Raw genomic sequence first — 17,168 nt, 5'->3', positions numbered from 1 at the left:
CGATGGCATCTTGTCTCTGCAACGGCAAAGCCTCCTTCGTCCTCCCGCAGCCTGCTGAGGCGTTCAGTACTTTTCCCCTCCTAGCTCAGCTGGCAAGCATGTGCCTGCATGCCGCAGCCCTCCCCGCATTGCACACCTTTCTGCACAACACCCTCCACCTCCCTGTCAGGGTGGCTCCTCCTGAGCATCATAACCAAAGTAAAATCCATTAAACTAAAGGTAAAGTATCTTTTTCTTCTTGAAGTAGCTGGGTTTTAACTCTTCAAGTACCAGAGACGTAGATTGTAAAACCAGCAGAATCTCATGGTTGGAGGAAGCTGGTTTGCCCTTTCTAACTAGCCATGACCTTCCCAGGGCTCCTTGGCAGCTCTCCGACTTGGAAATGTGAGAGTGCAAAGCACGTGTCAACAGACAGGGGTGGCAGGGTGGGTGCTGTGAGGCTGCATGTGCAGGTGTAGAGGAACAACGGGGCTTTCTTACCCTGTGTTCCTTCCCAAGAAAGGATGTTTCCCCCACCCATTAGCTCTGCTCTCCTTCCCTTCCCCCTTCCTTACATTAGATAAAGTGAACAAAACTTATACAAAGTCTATGGTACCTAAAGGGTTAAAAAACACTGTATTATACAAGGTCAGTAAGGGTCATTCTTGTGGCTTGGACAGTCAACTTTAAAGCATGTAAAAGATGCAGTTCAGGTGAGTACTGGCTGGTCTCAAGCAGATTCACAAATACAGTCCACCCTGTCGCTGCAGGCTCACACACACGTGTGTGGATCTGCACATGCTCATGTATGTCCTGGAGCCAGAGGGAGGGGGGATTCCAAAGAGCTGTCTGCCTGCTAAAAACGGGGCAGCAAACAACGATGGTCGTCTCCTGGCTGGGGGGGCTCCTGTCTGCACTGTGGCTCCCTTTCCAGCAAAGGGGCTTGTTGCAGAGGTGAGCTGAGAGCCCCCGGTGTGGGCTGCGGTACTTCGCCTCGTGCACACAGCTCCCACCTTCTCGATGCTGTCCCCACACACGCACGTCTCCAGGGTCACGCAGGTTGGGCTGGATTGTGAAGGAAACTCGCAGTGCCATGAACTCCCCAGATGCGTCTCCAGTATGGCCAGCCAGCACTTGGTGGCTGTTTTCATCCAGGTGCTGTAGTCGATGAGAGTGACGGGGAGGGAGTCGGGGTGGGATCTGGGCCTTCTCCCCCATCACCCACCCACTCCCCACCCCCACCCCACCTTTTTTAACCAGAGAAAGTGCAAACCATCCCAAAAGGGCCTCTTGGTAGGTCCCTGTGCTGGAACGTAGAGGGTGAGTGAGCAAGCGAGCGTGGCCACGCACAGCAGCTGCCAGTGCAAACAGTGAACCCAGGTGCCAGCCGGAGCTGCAGCTCTGCTTACTGGGGCTTTCATAATGAGTTTCAGGATGGAAAGGGTAGGTCAGGTCAGACCCTCTCTGCAGTGGGTTTCTCAGCCGTGCTGGCTTTGGCTGGACTGCTAAGCAGGAAAGGTGGCTTTTAATACTACCAGCCCCTGACGGGGAGAAAAAAGGAGCCAACAGCATCATGGCAGGCACTGGAGGAGGGTCGAGTCTTTTCCTCCATACGCTGAAAGGGACTCGAGTTGCTTCTGGGGTGTGGGAAGGAGCAGCGCACCTCCGTTCTGGAGATGTGGGTGCTATGTCAATCACAGCAGATGGAGAGAGCTACAGGGAAGGGGAATCCGGCAGTGGGAACCTGCTGCCCAGCCCTCTGGTCCCTGTGCAGGTGGCTTAGCAGAAGAGAACAGACTGGGCTCCAAAACTGCCATTGCTGCGGGAGCTCGGGCTCTGCTGGCAGGGGGAGTAACTCAGCCAGGGGGGCTAGCGGTGGGGCAGGGTGGCATTTTAAAAGCCAGTCATGTGCAGAAACCCACCAGGAGCTTGGTCTGGCCTCGCAGCTCAGTTTCTCTTGTTCTCTCTTAAGAAAGTCTTGTAAGTTAGCAGTTGAAGCGTGGAAGGTAGGTAAACAGACGGGGAATGTTCTGGAAGGAGTCACTTTTTGTATCAGTATTATTTTATTATTATGATTTCCTTTCTGATGTTTTTTTTTGTTGTTTCAAATTACTGGCTTGATTTATGTTTTATTTTCCAGTTTGTTCCTTTTGGTTTTGTTTGTTTGACATATTTTGTATTATTTTGCGTGGCTAGCCATGGCTAGGGATCGTCACCCTCTGCAGTAGGTTTTCTGAGGATAAGGGTTTCATTCTGCCATTTTAAATACAGCCAAAATGCTGCAAAATAAAGCATGAAAGTAGGAGGACAGCACCCAGAACGTCCTACTGGACAGAGTGCTCAGCTCTGCAGTGTGAGGACTATGATTACACTTTCTGCAAAGCCCACTTCTGTTTAATGGAGGCACAGGCAAAGCATGTGGCTTCCAGTCCAGTGCAAACTGGGCAAAGTGTGACTTGATTTAGCAGAGTCCTCAAGGCAAGCTGGGGCTAAACATCTGTTTGTGACTCAGGGATGGGAGTAAGAGGTTTGAAAAAATCATTCCTTGGTAAAATAGCTTTTTGTCGATTAAAAAGCAACAGAGGAATGAGAAATGGTAACCAGCATTTACCAACTCCCAGGCTTCTCGCAGGTGATGCTTTGGGGGCTTATAAAGATGCCCCAGTTTCTGGCAGTGTCTGCAGAGAGTTAAAAGCTATTTATTGCAGTTTGACTGTATGGGCTGAGATTGCATTTGCAGATTAGCCTTGCAAATGTATCACTCTCTCTGCTTGCCTGGGCTGATTGATTGTAATTAGTGATTGAAAGAAGTCTGGTCTAAGATTTCCCCAGGTGCCCAGGTTACGGTTGGGTTACAGAAGTGGCAGACTCTTTGTCCCAAGTTTGCCAAGGTCTCAGACCTGTGGCATCTCTGTCGACAAACCTGTGCTTCTTGCAGTTGTATCTCAAGGCACGGCTGTGGCATGGCAGTGTGTGCCCCAGCACGTAGCGTCTGACAGAGCTGGTGTCAGCGTCCTACTGAGCAGCCCGCGCTAAAATTACCTACTGCAGCTCAGTAAACACCACAAAGTGAGCAGCCCTGTGCTAGAAAGCTGTGGTTTACACCTTCCCCATCTCCTGAAAATCAGCCCTTGGACAGTTAGCTGCTGCCACCGTGAGAACAGGCGGCTGCATGGGGCCGCGTTTCTGAAGGTGTGCTCCTGGGACTCTCGGGAATACCCTGGTGCAGTACAGGCAGCAAGTGCAGTGGGAGTTAGACCGGCTGCTGCTTCTGAAAATCTGGTACCTCAAGAAGCCCTGTGCCTTGCTCATTTGCAAGTCTTTCCTCTAAAGCCCCTCTGTCTAAACCCATTGGGGACCACTACTTGGCAGTGTCCTGGGCGTTTCCACCATGGGGTTTTGCCGCCTTCAGTCTGTGGACAGCTAATAACTTCCATCTGGAGGTACAGACTCATCCATTTAAGCCTCTTGGCAAAAGATTTGCTCTTCTTACTCACTTTTCACAGATCCCTTCAAAGAAATTCAAGATCCCAGAGACTGCAGTTTGGAAACAAGTGCTTTACCAGCCAGGGCAGGATTTGCCAGACCGCTGTAAACCAGGGAGCTAAAGGAAAGGGTCTTTTGCAGAGTAAAGCTGGGTGCTTAGTGTTGTGCCAGCCACACTTTGGGGAAGCAGCAGGACCCCTCTTGGCTAGCCCGCTTGCTGTTTCAGTTCTTTGCTTTATAACATTTCAGTTCTGATGCCCCATTCAATTTCCGTTGGCTTTTTTTCTTTTCATTTACCAAAAAAAAAAAAAAAGACAACAACAAAAAGCTCTCTCCTTTTTTAATTTTATCTTCCTAAACCAAATTTTTGTACGTTTTATTTTAGATTTTTTTGTTATCATTTTCCTTTTTTTTTTTCTTTTATCTTTCCCATCTTTTGTTTTTTCCCCTCCTCTTCCCTTTCCCTCCTGAATTTTCCCCCCTCGTAGAACCGTCTGCCCCCCCTCAAGACGTAAAATGCGTCAGCACCAGATCCACCGCCATTCTGGTAAGTTGGCGGCCGCCTCCGGCTGAAAGCCAAAATGGCATCCTGGCTGGCTACAGCGTCTACTATCGAGCGCTGGACTCCGAGGACACGGAACTTAAGGAGGTGAATGATATCCCCCCAACCACCAGTCAGATCCTCCTGGAGTCCCTGGAGAAGTGGACAGAGTATCGCATCACTGTCGTGGCTCATACGGAGGTGGGGCCGGGCCCGGAGAGCTCGCCGGTTATCGTCCGGACAGATGAAGATGGTAATTGCGCTGTTTCTGGTTTTCTCCTGAGCCCCCTGGTGAATGCGTGTCCCTGGAGTGGGCTTTGCCCACGCTGGGGGGGACGTGGCCAGTCCCTTCTCCTGGCCTGTGTGGTGCAGGAGCCAAGGCTGCGGGGCTCGGCACAGCCTCCGCCCAAGGGGCTGCTGCCCCCCGGGCCCCCCAGGATCCGCGGTCCAAGGGTCGTCCTTCCCTGCTTCAGGCTTGGGGCTGGCTTTGATTTCTGGGGTTTTTTAATATCAAGTCTCTCAGGCTTGACTGCGCCACTTCTCCTGAAAAGATGCTCTTAGCGAGCAAGGAGGCAGCTGGGGCAGCAAGGAAATGAAATCAGAGACGATTGCTGCCAGAAACTGTTTTAAAATATTAAGAGTTCTTCCCACACATTCCTTGTTATTAGCTCCTCATTAAGTCAGAGTTTTGGTTAGTGGTAGAAAGGAAGGATCTCTGTTAAAGTTTAAAAAATCCTTCAGTGACAAGCAGCTTAGACTCCAGTTCAGTGGCCCAGCTCTGAGACTTTTTAGCATGAACAGGAACAATGAAGCTTGAATTTCCCTGGCATTTCTACAGTAAAATAAAACCAGGAAAAGATGTGAACGTGTGCTTGAAGGGGGAGCACCCTTCCTGTGAGGGTGAGGTAGAACCCTCAGATAATACAGGTCAAGTAAATGAAAAATATTAAAATATAAATACAAAATTTAAAAATAAACTCCAAACTTTCTTCCTCCATCCTAAATAAAAAGATTTTTTTTTAAAAGCTAGAGGTTTGTCCCCAGTGTGGGTCCCGTTCCCCTGAGTGTCTGGACGTACCCAAATGGATAGAATACCTTGCTCAGATTAAGCATGGTTTTCTAGCAGATTAAGCTGTTATGCCCATTATTATTATTATTTCCAAAAATTCATTCCAAATTCATCCTGGACATCTCTTGTTTCCTGTCTTGAGATGACACAGCGGCTGTAACCGCATCCCCCTGCCCTGCCTGGGAGACCAGGTTGCTCCAAGGGCAAGTCCCTTTCTGCATCCTCTCCACCCTGACATCCCACAGGCAGGACCAGGTCTTGTCTGGCGCATCAGAGAGTGGCTTTACCCTCAGGATGTGAGCTGGAACTGTATGGTTTCTTCCGTGCGAGCAAACTGGGGACAAAGAAGCCTATGGAAGAGTGGCTGGACTATGAGATGGACCTGTTTCCATGCGTATCTCCGAGCCATGCAGATGAGATCCCCCAGAACTCCTTCCCTGTTTCACTGAGTGAAGGCCAGTGACAGATGGTGGCATGTCTAGTTTAAGTGCCCCCCTCCTTTTGGGGCTGTAGATTCGGGGTGTGTATGTCCCATAGGTGAAGTGAGAGGCTCCAGATGGAAATCGCCGAGTGACTCGTAGCCCTTCCTTCCCTTCCTCGCAGTGCCCAGTGCGCCGCCTCGGAAAGTGGAGGTGGAGGTCCTGAACTCCACCGCAATCCAAGTGTTCTGGCGCTCTCCAGTCCAGAACCGCCAGCATGGCCAGATCCGCGGCTACCAGGTCCACTATGTCCGCATGGAGAACGGAGAGGCCAGGGGGCTGCCCCAGATCAAGGATATCATGCTGGCTGACGCCCAGGTAAGCACTGGCCTCCTACTCTGGTCTCTTCTCGCGGAAGCTTTCAGGGGGTGGGTGCTCCTTGTCTCATCCCAAGCAACATAATGCTGGAGAAGGGAGATGAGTGTCTCCATGACAAGGTATATGTTGTCTTTCTGCAGTTCATTTGCACTCCCAGACAGTAGCTGTTGTGGAAGAGTATGAACTGCAGTCCCAGCACTGAACTAAATACCATCCATCCTCCCTGTGTCTGGGAAGTCTTTTAAGACAGGCAAAGGCCACAGTGGAATCTACTAATTTCTCCCACTCTACTTCTTCCTTCATGCTGGCCTGGTAACTTCTGACCTTGTGTGGCTGCTTGCTCAGGGACTCCTTCCTCATGCTGTGTCTCTGTCTTTCCCTTCTTTCCCCTCTTGTATTCTCATGTGCAAAACCTCTCTTGTTCTCTGCCCAGTGGGAAACAGATGACACTGCTGAATACGTAAGTAAAAAAGTAAAAACCCTCCCATCCTGGTTCTGTCCCTTCCCTTCTCCCACTCCCTGTTGCGGTGTGATATTTTCCTTTTCCTTTATTTTTTGCAGTGCCAGTGTGCCTGTTTTAAAGCCTGTTGTTGGTGTCCCCACGCATTGTCCCCACCCTGTTCACTTTGCTCTGCCACCCTGTGTGACTGTGTCGTCCGTCAGCACGCAGCAGGACTGCAGGGTTTTCCCCTCGGTTCTGAAGGAGGGATGAGTCCGCTGCTCCTCCTGGGGGAAGCAGATGGGACGTTGGATTTGGGACTACCTTGAACATACACTCAAAGATGGGCTGGTCTGCGAGCACCCCTGGCTTGTGGCTGAAAAACATGGTTAGGCTGGAAAGCGCTGGGTGTTGAGAGCCCCCTAAGTCCTAAGCTATCAGGGCACGAGGAAATGCTTTGTGCCCTCAGAGGGCCAAGGTTCTTAGATACTTCATTGATGCAAAGCTCTGAATCACTATTGGCACTTCTAAGTAGACCTGAAAAGCGGCTTGGCTGTTCGACATTTGCTACTTCTGCTAAAATGCTAAATGTTTTCCGTGACCTTACAGCTACAAAGCAGTAAAGAAAGCGTTTCCTTCTTGGAATGGTGGGATCCCAAGATAACGCACTACTAAACTGGTTGTATTCATGTCTCCTAGCGATTGCCAAGTGCCCTGCAAAAGTGAGGGACCTCTCTTTTACAGATGGATAAACTGAGGCCTGTGAAAGGCGAAGTCTCGTGCCTAAATTCTTAACAAAACTCAGCAGCATGTGTGTGAAAGCAGAACGGGTTTCTTGACTTCCAGAAGACAGACCTGTCTCTGTAGCTAACGGCTTCCAAACTTGTTGATCAAAATCCCGCTGTTTCGAAGTTCTGCTGTTCCACTCCCTGCTCAGCTTTGGGGGCGATACAGATATTTTCAGGACCAGCAAATTCTTCCCATGTGCTGCCTTGAGATTTAATATTGAAAGCACAAAGGGGCAGTGGGGGGTGAGGGAGAGGAAGGCCATAAAACATGCACAACGTTCACATCTCCCTCCTTTTCAGGCCCTTGGAGAAAACCCTGCTGCATACGCTGTCATCCTGTTTGATGTAGTACGGGTATTCCTTTTACAACAGAGCCCTTTGAAGGGCTGAATACTTCATGGGGAAGGGCTATTCTTGAGGCCAGTCTTCTAACAAAAGCTCCTGGGAGCCAGGTGTGGTGAGGCTGATAGAGGATGGAGGAAGGAGGGTGTTGGGGATTTAGCAGGGAGCTTTAGTGTGCAAGCAGAAAATGTCGCCTTGCACTTTGCGTTAAAGCAATCCCTTTAATATTATGAAGGCATTAAAAAATATCTCTGAGAAGAGGAGGGAGGGGGTAATGGTGAAAAAAATGTAATCTCCCTGAAACCGCTGAGACCTCCTCTGAGACCGCATAGTGACGAGGAGCACTTTGAAGAGCGCAGCAGCATTTTGATGGCTGAAGCAGTTTGTGTTGAGATAGGGAATGCGTGAGAGGTAGATCTGGAAGAGAAGGCATTGAACCAGGGCCCTGCAGGGACATGCTGTGTTTACAGAGGGACTGCTTGCAGCCAGGGTGTGCGTGCTTCTCGCTAAGGAAACGTGGCTCTCATCCTTCTGCTGATTGCCACATCTACCCAGTTGCCCCAGAGCATCTCCTGGTTTCAGATTCAGTGAATGTTCCTGCATGCTAGAAAAGGCCTGATACTCCTGCAAGGAGGAGAGATCTACCGGTGTGTATGTACCTGAATATTTACATGATTTTCCTTTGGAATCTCGCAAACAGGAAATGATCATTGCTGGGCTCCAGCCTGAGACTGCCTATTCCATTACTGTAGCCGCTTACACCATGAAGGGAGATGGTGCTCGCAGCAAACCGAAAGTGGTCACCACAAAGGGTGCAGGTAAGAGCCTTTTCCTGAACTGTTGGGATTCACCAGTTTCCTAAAACCAAGAAGTTCTTTCTCCAGACTTGGCTTCTTTCATCCCACTCCCTTCATGAGGGGCAGACTTGCACCAAATGCTGTGCTGCCCCGAATACAGAATTACTTCTAGGAAGGCAGAAACCCCTTCGTTCCTCACTTGTAGCCCTCACTAAATGACACACTTTTCTGTCAAGTGCTGCAGAAAGCTCAGACACACCCAGAAATGCAACAGAGGATTAATTAATTGCTTGTAATCTCTTGTGCTGTAAATTCCAGTGCACCAGATGTAAAGAGACTTTCTGCCTGGTCTGACAGTGGAGAGGCTGTGTAACTTTGATGGTTTGCACACACAGGTACCCCGGGAAGAAGGAGAGCCAGAGGTCTGTGGTCATGGTGTTGACTTGCAAAGATCTGAAAAGCAGTGGGCAGACAGTGGTAGCTTATACTGCCCACTCTTCTACTATCGTCTCTGAAAATAAGTCCCCTTTTTACTCAGGACTAGTGGAGGGAAAAGTACGGGCAGTATTGACCTTTCCTCGCTAGCATTTCTGGGACCTGGGCTCTGTCTGCACATACCACCCAGATTCATTCCTCCCTTTGACCTATTCTTCGTGGCAAAGTATCTGTCAGCCTCAGAGGATGTGGTGCCGAGCTGGGGTGGCAGGGCCCAAACAGAGGAATGACAAAGGGCAACAGGGTATCCGTTACTCCTCCAAATAGTTTGTGCTGCAGGCAGAAAGGAGACACTCCACCTGTCCTGTCAGTGTTTGCATTCCTGTGGTTTCTGCTCTAGTGACTAAACTGCTGCTCTGCAGTGTGGGATGGGTTTCGTTGCAATGGAGGGAGGCTATGGTGCCTAGACATGGAGTTGTCCCTCATCCAGCCCATCTCTTGTTGGACTGCGATTGCCTTCTCTCACCCCGTTTTGCTTGTGCTCTTTCTCTTTTGTTCCTGCTGTCAGATGATGGCTTCTCCGCTTCTTATTTCTTTTCTTTGTGCACTAACTTCCCAACCCTAGCTGTTTTATTTGTTTTGGGGTAGTCATCTTCACCCTGCCTGCAGCAGCTGCATAAACTGACACCATCCCATGCTTCTGGAAGAACATGGCTCTCTGCCTTTGCAGGGATCGAAGGCCTTTGGTCAGCACTGCATAATTAATCTGGAAACCTCTGCTCAGGCTCTGGAGGCAGCACAAACACTCCGCTGAGTGTACAGGACAGAGAGGGCTCAGGGGCCCTGGCCCGAAACGCACAGGGCTGGAGCCGCGGCTGCCCTCCATGCCCTTGCCTTTTCGCTACCCTGACTCACATCTTCATCTGATTTTATGTTCCTGTGTTCAGACAAGCGAATGGGATTTCAGGCTTCCCGTCCTCTCTTGCCTCTCCTGCCTAGTTAAGGGAACAGTATTCAAAAGAACAAGGTTGCTTTCTAGGACACCAGCTCTTGTAGACGTTACAGCAGGGTGCGTTTGGATGTCAGCATCTAGGCTCCTGTCCTCACGCCTTGTCGTGCCAGTGTGCTGTTAAACCTTTTCCTTCGCTCACCCTTCTCTCGTCCCCCTCCAGCTTTGCCCCTTTTTTTCTCGCTAGCTCCCTGGTGCTCTCTTCTCGTTTCCTTCCTCCCGAGGCTCTCTCCTCTTCTCATTTTTCTCTTCCGGAGCCTTTCTCTCTGCCTCCCTCCCTTGTCACCCTCCCTCATCTCTGCCCATTAGGATTTGCAGAGCAGGTGATCAGTCACAGAGGGATGTTTTCTCCAGCACAGCAACTATTACCCAAAACTCAATTTCCCCCAACTTGAAATAGCTATTAAAAAAACAAACCCACAAAACCTTTCAAATGGCTCTGTATCATTCTTACCTTCTTTGCATTGTTGAGTCAATATACCTTCTGAGAGGAGAGATTTCTTTCTTTATCATTCAGGGCTCGGGGCTGAATTTAAATACAGTAATACATCCAGTTTTCTCCCTTACTGTCCAAACCAATTGCAAAATAAAACACACACACACCCCTGGTGCTTTCTTCTCACCTTCCTTCCAAACAGTATTTGCTGTGCAAATGTAATATTTTCAAGCTCAGCTGATTATAGCAACGTTTGTGATAAAACCCGAAACATAAAGGTAATGTCACTGATTTTCTCCTTAATGTGTTTCTTAAGCATTTCCAAGGGAGACTCTCCCAGCACTGCTCCCTAGCCATTCTTTGGCAGTTTGAAATGGAGAAAGCATTTGTTTCAGAGGCTACCCCTCATCCCAGTGTTCGGCTGTCAGTTGGTGCAGCAGGCCGAGTGGTTTCCCCAGTTTGACTCTGCCAGGATCCCTGACACAGGCAGCATCCTTCCCTGCCAGCTCCCTCCTGCTTGCTTCATGAGTCGTGCTACAGTCCTCCAGCCTGGCGATGCTTGGCCAGACCCACACTGCGAGAGTGGGCCGGGATCTCTCCAAACTCCATCTCTCTCCTCCACCTGTTCAACCAGAAGAAAGGCGGAGAGAAGGAAATTAGATCTTTAATAGTGGAGCTGAGTGTAAATGACGCATGAGCTGCTGGAATTAATGCTCTGGTTTCTCCAGCTTCAGGAACCTCTGAGCCTACACATGCCATTTAACTGTGGCTGTGGATTTGCTTAGCCGTCGGGCAGTGCCAAGGCTCATTAGACAGAGGCACAGCACTGCTGATCTCCCGCAATAGCCCCCCAGATGTGGAGGAACTAACTGACAGGTTAAGGAGGGAGTAAGTGAAAACACACCAGCATTCAGCTCTCTTTTCCCTTCCTCCAGAGGGGAAACTGCACAGAGTAACCAGCGACTCTCCCTGCCCTCTGCCTCACACAGACTTTGGGCACCATTTCCATCCTCTCTGTGCTTCCTTCTTTCTGTACCCAACTGGGTGATCAGATGCTGCCAGACTCTCTTTGCTGGCCTCGTGCCCGCTGCTCAGGACCTGGGGCTGCCCAGACTTCTTTCCCATCCTTCATTACTTCACCCTCAGCTGCTCTGGACTTCCCAGCCTGAGCCAATCTGTTCCCGTCTCTTTCTGCATGAGTTGTGCTGCATAATGGAGGGAGAGAGAGAGAGAGGATCAGAGTCTGGGGGACTCCAGCGTTCCTTCCTCGCTGCCCTGGGAAGCAGTCTGCTGGGGGGATTAGGCCGGGAGGCTGGGAGTCAGGAAACCCAAGTTTGTTCTTCCCAGCTGTGGGAGGCTCCGTGGTCCCGTGGTAAGGCAGGAGCTGTGCATACCTTCCCATCCTGAGGAAAGGGAAGAAAATAAATCCAGAAACATGATAGTACCTCACAGCTGACACGCTGGCAGTGCACCTCGTTTCCTGAGCTTGATAGAGACCGTCCACCTGTCCCATCACTGGTGGGTGGCAGCAGCTTGATTACAAGGGGATACACTAAAGTACACAGAGTAGAGCTGAAACCTTGGCACTGATTTGAGGAACCTGTTGCCACAGCTTAAGAGTCTGCATCTCCTCACCAGCCACGCTCTGCCACACGTGTGACTGGAGGTGTCTCTCTTCTCTCCCAGTCCCAGGGAAGCCCATCCTGTCTGTGCACCAGACAGAAGAGAACACTCTTCTGGTGAAATGGGAGCCTCCGTTGGATGCGGAAGGCCAGGTGATGGGCTACCGGCTCCAGTTTGGCCGCAAGGATGTCGATCCCCTGGCTACCTTGGAGTTCACGGCCCTGGAGGATAAGTACACCGCTCCCAGCATACATAAGGGCGCCACGTATGTTTTCAAGCTGGCCGTGAAAAGCCGGGCTGGCTTTGGGGAGGAAGCTGTGCAGGAACTCACCACCCCTGAAGACATCCCCAAGGGTTACCCCCAAATCCTCGAGGCGAGCAACATCACATCCATGTCGGTCCAGTTTGGCTGGCTTCCCCCTGTGCTGGCCGAGAGAAATGGAGCCATCGTCAAATACACCGTGGCCTACCGGGAAGCTGGTTCTCCCGGCAACCTGCTGGAAAAAGACCTGCCCCCCTCCCCAGAGAACTCGTACACCCTCAACGGCCTCAAACCCAACACTGCCTATGATGTTAAAATCCGTGCTCACACCAGTAAAGGCCCCGGGCCATACAGCCCAACGGTCCAGTATCGGACATTCCAGCTGGATCAAGGTAGGACTTACCGGTTTCTCCTCCCTCTCTCTCCCCTTGTACCCGGGGCTGGTGCCGGGAGGCAGAGAGCTGGAGAGGTCAAGCCAGGCTCAGCCAGGCTCGTGAGTAACTGAAAGCACTCCGGTTTCACACTCAGTCCCTCAGCTCCAATCTGCCTTGTGCCAGGTAAGTCCCTTTTCCACTTTCTTCTAAGTTAAGTCCGGACACCCTTCTGTCACTGGCACCTGAAGTGGGGGGCCAGTCGCTATACAGGTGGGAAGAGCATTTTCTTCAGCTTTTGCAAACAGCCAAAAGAAAACAGAAAAAATAAAAAAACCCTCAAAACGTGACCTGGGATGGGTTTCCTCACCTGAGCATGCTCAGAAAGCCAGCACCTCGTTCCTGCAGCAGCCACCCAGACCCATAAGTGTGTGGGCAAAGCCATGCACCCTCCCTCACCCCTCCCTGGGGTTAGGCATGGGGACAGGGAGCATGGGGAGATGGACCTTGGCAAAACACAAGCAAAGTGTGGAGGAGGGAGCAAGGTCTTCCATCCCTGCAGCAGCAGCCAGACCCAGCCTGGCAGACCCTTTTGCCAGTGCCTGACATTCTCTTCCTTCTCTTTCTTGCTCTTCCTTCCCTCTGCTGCCTTTTCTTCTCCTATCTCCTGTTCCTCCTCACTTTTCTCTCAGCAGTTTTGCCCAAAAACTTCAAGGTGAAGATGGTGACGAAGACATCTGTCCTTTTGAGCTGGGAGTTTCCTGAGAATTACAACTCTCCCACCCCATACAAGGCAAGTGAAATGGAGGGGTCAGAACTGTGCTTCTTCCCAGTTCCCTGGGAGTCTTGTCTCTTGGTTTGAGTACGAGGTTGTAAGAGGCAGGAATTCTGAATCCCTGCCTCAGATACGGGCAGATGATGGTTTATCACTACAACAGGGAGGTGGGCCAAAAATCAGGGCTGTTGGGTTGCATTCCCACCACTGTTACCATAGCACTGCCTCCCTAGGCAAGTTACCACAATTTTCCCATTCCTGAATAAAAATGTCTTTCCTAGTCTCAAATCTCAAGGCTTTTGTCTGCATCTACCTTATGCTTGGGGACCCTGCAGTGGGCACAGGAGATGAGACGGCTCCCCACACACGTGCCTTCTATTCCTGTGTTCTATTCCTGCCAAAGCTGTGCCCCTCGCTGCAGACCAGAGCAGTGGGGAGGAGGGAGTTTGGTTGCTTGAGCATTATTAGCCTTGCTCATGGTACAGCTTTGCTGCCTTTTCACCTCCCACAGATCCAGTACAACGGGCTGAATGTTGATGTGGATGGCCGCACCACCAAGAAGCTCATCACCAACCTGAAGCCCCGCACGTTCTACAACTTTGTTCTCATGAACCGGGGCAATAGCATGGGTGGCTTGCAGCAGAACGTTGCTGCCTGGACAGCTGCTGACATGTTATCAAAGAAGCCAGAGGTGACCCACAAGCCTGATGCTGATGGCAACGTGGTGGTGATTCTCCCAGACGTGAAGAGCTCTGTGCCTGTCCAGTAGGTTCCTGTTAAACTGCAGATGTGGGGTCTCAGTTCGTGCTGGGGGGGGGGGTCAGCCCTGATGGCTGGAGTCCACAGTACAAATCCGCAAGGGCAGTGGCAGGGAGTGCGTTCCCTGCATTTGTAGCCTTGCCTGACTCTTGTCTTTTGGAGCCATTTTGCAGAGCTAACAGGGGATGGCAGAGAAATGCAAAGGGAGTAGATAAGGAGACATGTCATATGGGGCTGCCACTGAATTCAAGCTTGTTCCAGGAGCATCAATTACAACTGTGCTAAATTAAAAATAAGGGGCTTGCTGGATTGAGACAGTGTTTTGGCAAACCTAGCCTTCTGCATCATTGCCTGCACCCTCTTCTGCTGTGGCTCGGAGGAGATCAATTCCTTGTATTTCTTCTGATTATCCCCAACTCTTAGGGCTTACTACATTGTGGTGGTGCCTCTAAGGAAGTCCCGGGGAGGACAGTTCCTCAACCCCTTGGGCAGCCCTGAGGAGATGGATCTGGAGGAGGTGAGTGTGGATGAAACTGAAGCCAGCTGTGGGCGTAGAGGAAACAGCTGTAATGGGTGGGATGGTGACCTGGGAAGGTGGTTTTGGGGTGTCTGTGCTCCACGTTCTGAGTAGCTATGGTGTGGCCAGCCTGAGTGGGATGGTTTGGCTCACCCTTCCTGCTCCCTTGATGGTGCTGAAGGCATCAGGGCTCAGAGTGTTCCTTTGCTCCCTCCAGCTTGTTCAGGATATTGCCAGGCTCCGACGCCGAAGTCTGCGTCACTCCCGACAACTGGACTTCCCCAAGCCCTACATTGCTGCCCGGTTTCGCTCCCTCCCCTCCCATTTCATCTTGGGGGACATGAAGCACTACGACAACTTCGAGAACAGAGCCCTGGAGCCAGGGCAGAAATATGTTGTCTTCATCCTGGCAGTGCTCCAGGAACCCGAGGCTGTAAGTGCTGCCTGCTTTCTCTTGCCCTCTTCAGATGCTTGTGCCCCTCTGTTCCCATTACTGACCAGAGACAGCAAGTGCTCCCTTGCGAGCTGCCGGCAGCCCTGGTGCCCTCCTGGCATTCTCTGTAACTCTCCCACCAGGTGCCAGATCTTGAGGTTTTTGTGTTTGTAAAGACCTTCCAGTCCAGCTGTGAAGCTTCAGCGTATGGCTGTTGGAGCTGTTTGTGCTTGTGTCTGCACGCAGCAAACGTGTTTTCCCAAGCAGAAAGGCTGATGATGCGAGCTTTTGTGCTCTCCTGCTGCATTTTGCTGGTCTTCATAGGCAGGACTTGATACACCTACGGCTCCAGATTGGAGTCCAGAATGGGGAGTACTGAACTATCCACGCAGGACTGCACTCAAGTTCAGAGATCCCTAGGTCCAATAAAGGGTAGTTTCTTGTAAAGCCTGTCCTTTTATTCCTTAGAGCAATGACCCTAGCCATCCTGCTTTGAGAACAGCATGTCACACGCCCTGGTCATTACTAAGTTCCCTGTCAAGCAGAGAGGGGAGTATTTTTTTTAATGCAAAACTACATATGCTTTCTACTACTTCAGCACCTCTGCTGGCTTCAGTGGTGCTGTGTTTGGCTTTAGGAAAACAACTGTTTTGTAATATTTACCTGCCTCCTCCCTCACACACAATAGGAAGCAGTCTAATACTTTGCTGTTTTTAAATCCCCCTATGGAGTTGTAGTGGAGAGCTATTTGAAATTAAGGGTTTTCAGAGGGTTTTTTTCCCCAAATAAATATTTAGTTGTGTATTTGATATTAAAGGATTAGGCTGACACGCTTCTGAATGGGTTTCTCAATCGGATTACTGCAGCTTGTGGTAATTTCTGCTTTAAAACAAGGTACTACATACTCACTCACAGCGGCCTGGATTCACAGCAGTTCCCAAGTATGTAGCAGTATTTCGGTCTCGCCGAGAGCTGACAGAGTTCAAGCACTTGGAGTCCAGATCTTCTCTTCTTGTCCTGTCCCAGACTTTTCACTCAAACAAGGCCATGCCAGTTCTCCTCTGTGCATTTTAGTTTCTGTATAAGATGGAAATGCATCCTTCCAGGGATGGGGAGATTGTAGCGCTCATGAGAGTGCAGGCAATGCTCATTAGTTAGGATTCTGGTGGGTTCAAACGTGCCTCTGATTCTCCTCAAGAGCCCAGCTCACTGCAGAGGGAGCAGAGGAGACATACTGCATTTTATTTATTTATATTTCAGGGTTGGTTTTTTTTCAGTCATCAGACCAGACTCTTTATAAGCGTTAATTCTTGTTTTAATCCCTTCCCTCTTTCTCTGTAATCCCATCTGACTGTCAAAATCCAGATGGTTGCATGAGAGCTTGGAAAAAGTGTTTGTGGCAGTGAAGAGGGCTCAGGGATGTGGTGGAACAGAGGCATAGTCAACTGGTTTTCTAAAAGTGCCTCCTGGCTACAAGATTAGGTGAGCCGTAGGCACGAGGCAGTCTTACCACTTCACGTGATGTGATCTTCACTTCTCATGTCTTACCCAGAGCACTGGAGGAGGAAGATACCTGTCATATGGATGCTCACAGACAAGGGTTTTTTCTACAGGTGGAAGAGCACATTTTTCTCTGTTATTACATGGTTTGTGCTGCAGAGAGCTCACATACTCTCTAGAAATTTCTCTTGTGGAGTACTTCTCCATTGTTTTCTGTCCCAATTCCATCTCTGAACTGTCCCCCACAATTTCTCGTGTCTTCCAGACTTTTGCTGCTAGTCCTTTCTCCGACCCCATCCAGCTGGACAACCCTGACCCACAGCCGATCATTGATGGAGAGGAAGGGCTGATCTGGGTCATCGGGCCCGTCCTGGCCGTGGTATTCATCATCTGCATCGTCATCGCTATCCTACTCTACAAAAAGTAAGAGATGCTTCTTGCCCAGATCTGTGACCATTCTGAATGTCCCCAGCTCTAGTCCCTAAAGGGAATTTCCTCCTTGGTCCTGTAGTTGTCAGCTGAGGGCAAATCCTTCCACCAGCAGCAGAGAGAGGAGCCCTGAGGCACAAATGGAGGGGTCTGAGTGGCACGGGAGAGATCAGCAGTGGGTTGCAGGGACTTGCACCCATGGCACTCTCAGGAAAGCTGTGCTCATCTTACAGGCAGTCTGTTGTTATACATGTGCAATGAGTTTGTCAGGTCTCTTGCCTGTCTCCCCCAAAAGAGCTGCTCACAGCCTCAGGCTCCCCTTTCTGTGCTCTGTGTGCAGAGTGGGGGTGCTGCAGAGGAAGCATCTTTGTGCGGTGGATC

General features: G+C 50.5%; 1 protein-coding gene across 12 annotated transcripts in view; it reads left to right on the top strand.

Moving 5' to 3' along the window:
• PTPRS (protein tyrosine phosphatase receptor type S) overlaps positions 1-17,168 on the top strand; it is a 187,616-nt gene that overhangs the window by 145,522 nt on the left and 24,926 nt on the right. For 8 of the 12 annotated variants that reach the window (XM_080382499.1, XM_080382504.1, XM_080382509.1 and 5 more), the window contains 10 exons: positions 3,954-4,259; positions 5,679-5,872; positions 6,306-6,332; positions 8,142-8,259; positions 11,805-12,395; positions 13,070-13,167; positions 13,661-13,914; positions 14,332-14,425; positions 14,643-14,858; positions 16,624-16,781. In XM_080382499.1, the coding sequence (XP_080238625.1) occupies positions 3,954-4,259; positions 5,679-5,872; positions 6,306-6,332; positions 8,142-8,259; positions 11,805-12,395; positions 13,070-13,167; positions 13,661-13,914; positions 14,332-14,425; positions 14,643-14,858; positions 16,624-16,781 (2,056 nt within the window). The remainder of the gene's footprint in view (positions 1-3,953; positions 4,260-5,678; positions 5,873-6,305; positions 6,333-8,141; positions 8,260-11,804; positions 12,396-13,069; positions 13,168-13,660; positions 13,915-14,331; positions 14,426-14,642; positions 14,859-16,623; positions 16,782-17,168) is intronic. The other 4 variants (XM_080382508.1, XM_080382510.1, XM_080382501.1 and 1 more) reach the window with 2 other exon arrangements.

Source organism: Falco punctatus, assembly GCF_963210335.1.
Source record: "Falco punctatus genome assembly, chromosome: 4".
In the NCBI taxonomy this organism is placed as follows: Eukaryota; Metazoa; Chordata; class Aves; order Falconiformes; family Falconidae; genus Falco; species Falco punctatus.
This window is presented reverse-complemented; position numbering and strand designations above follow the sequence as displayed.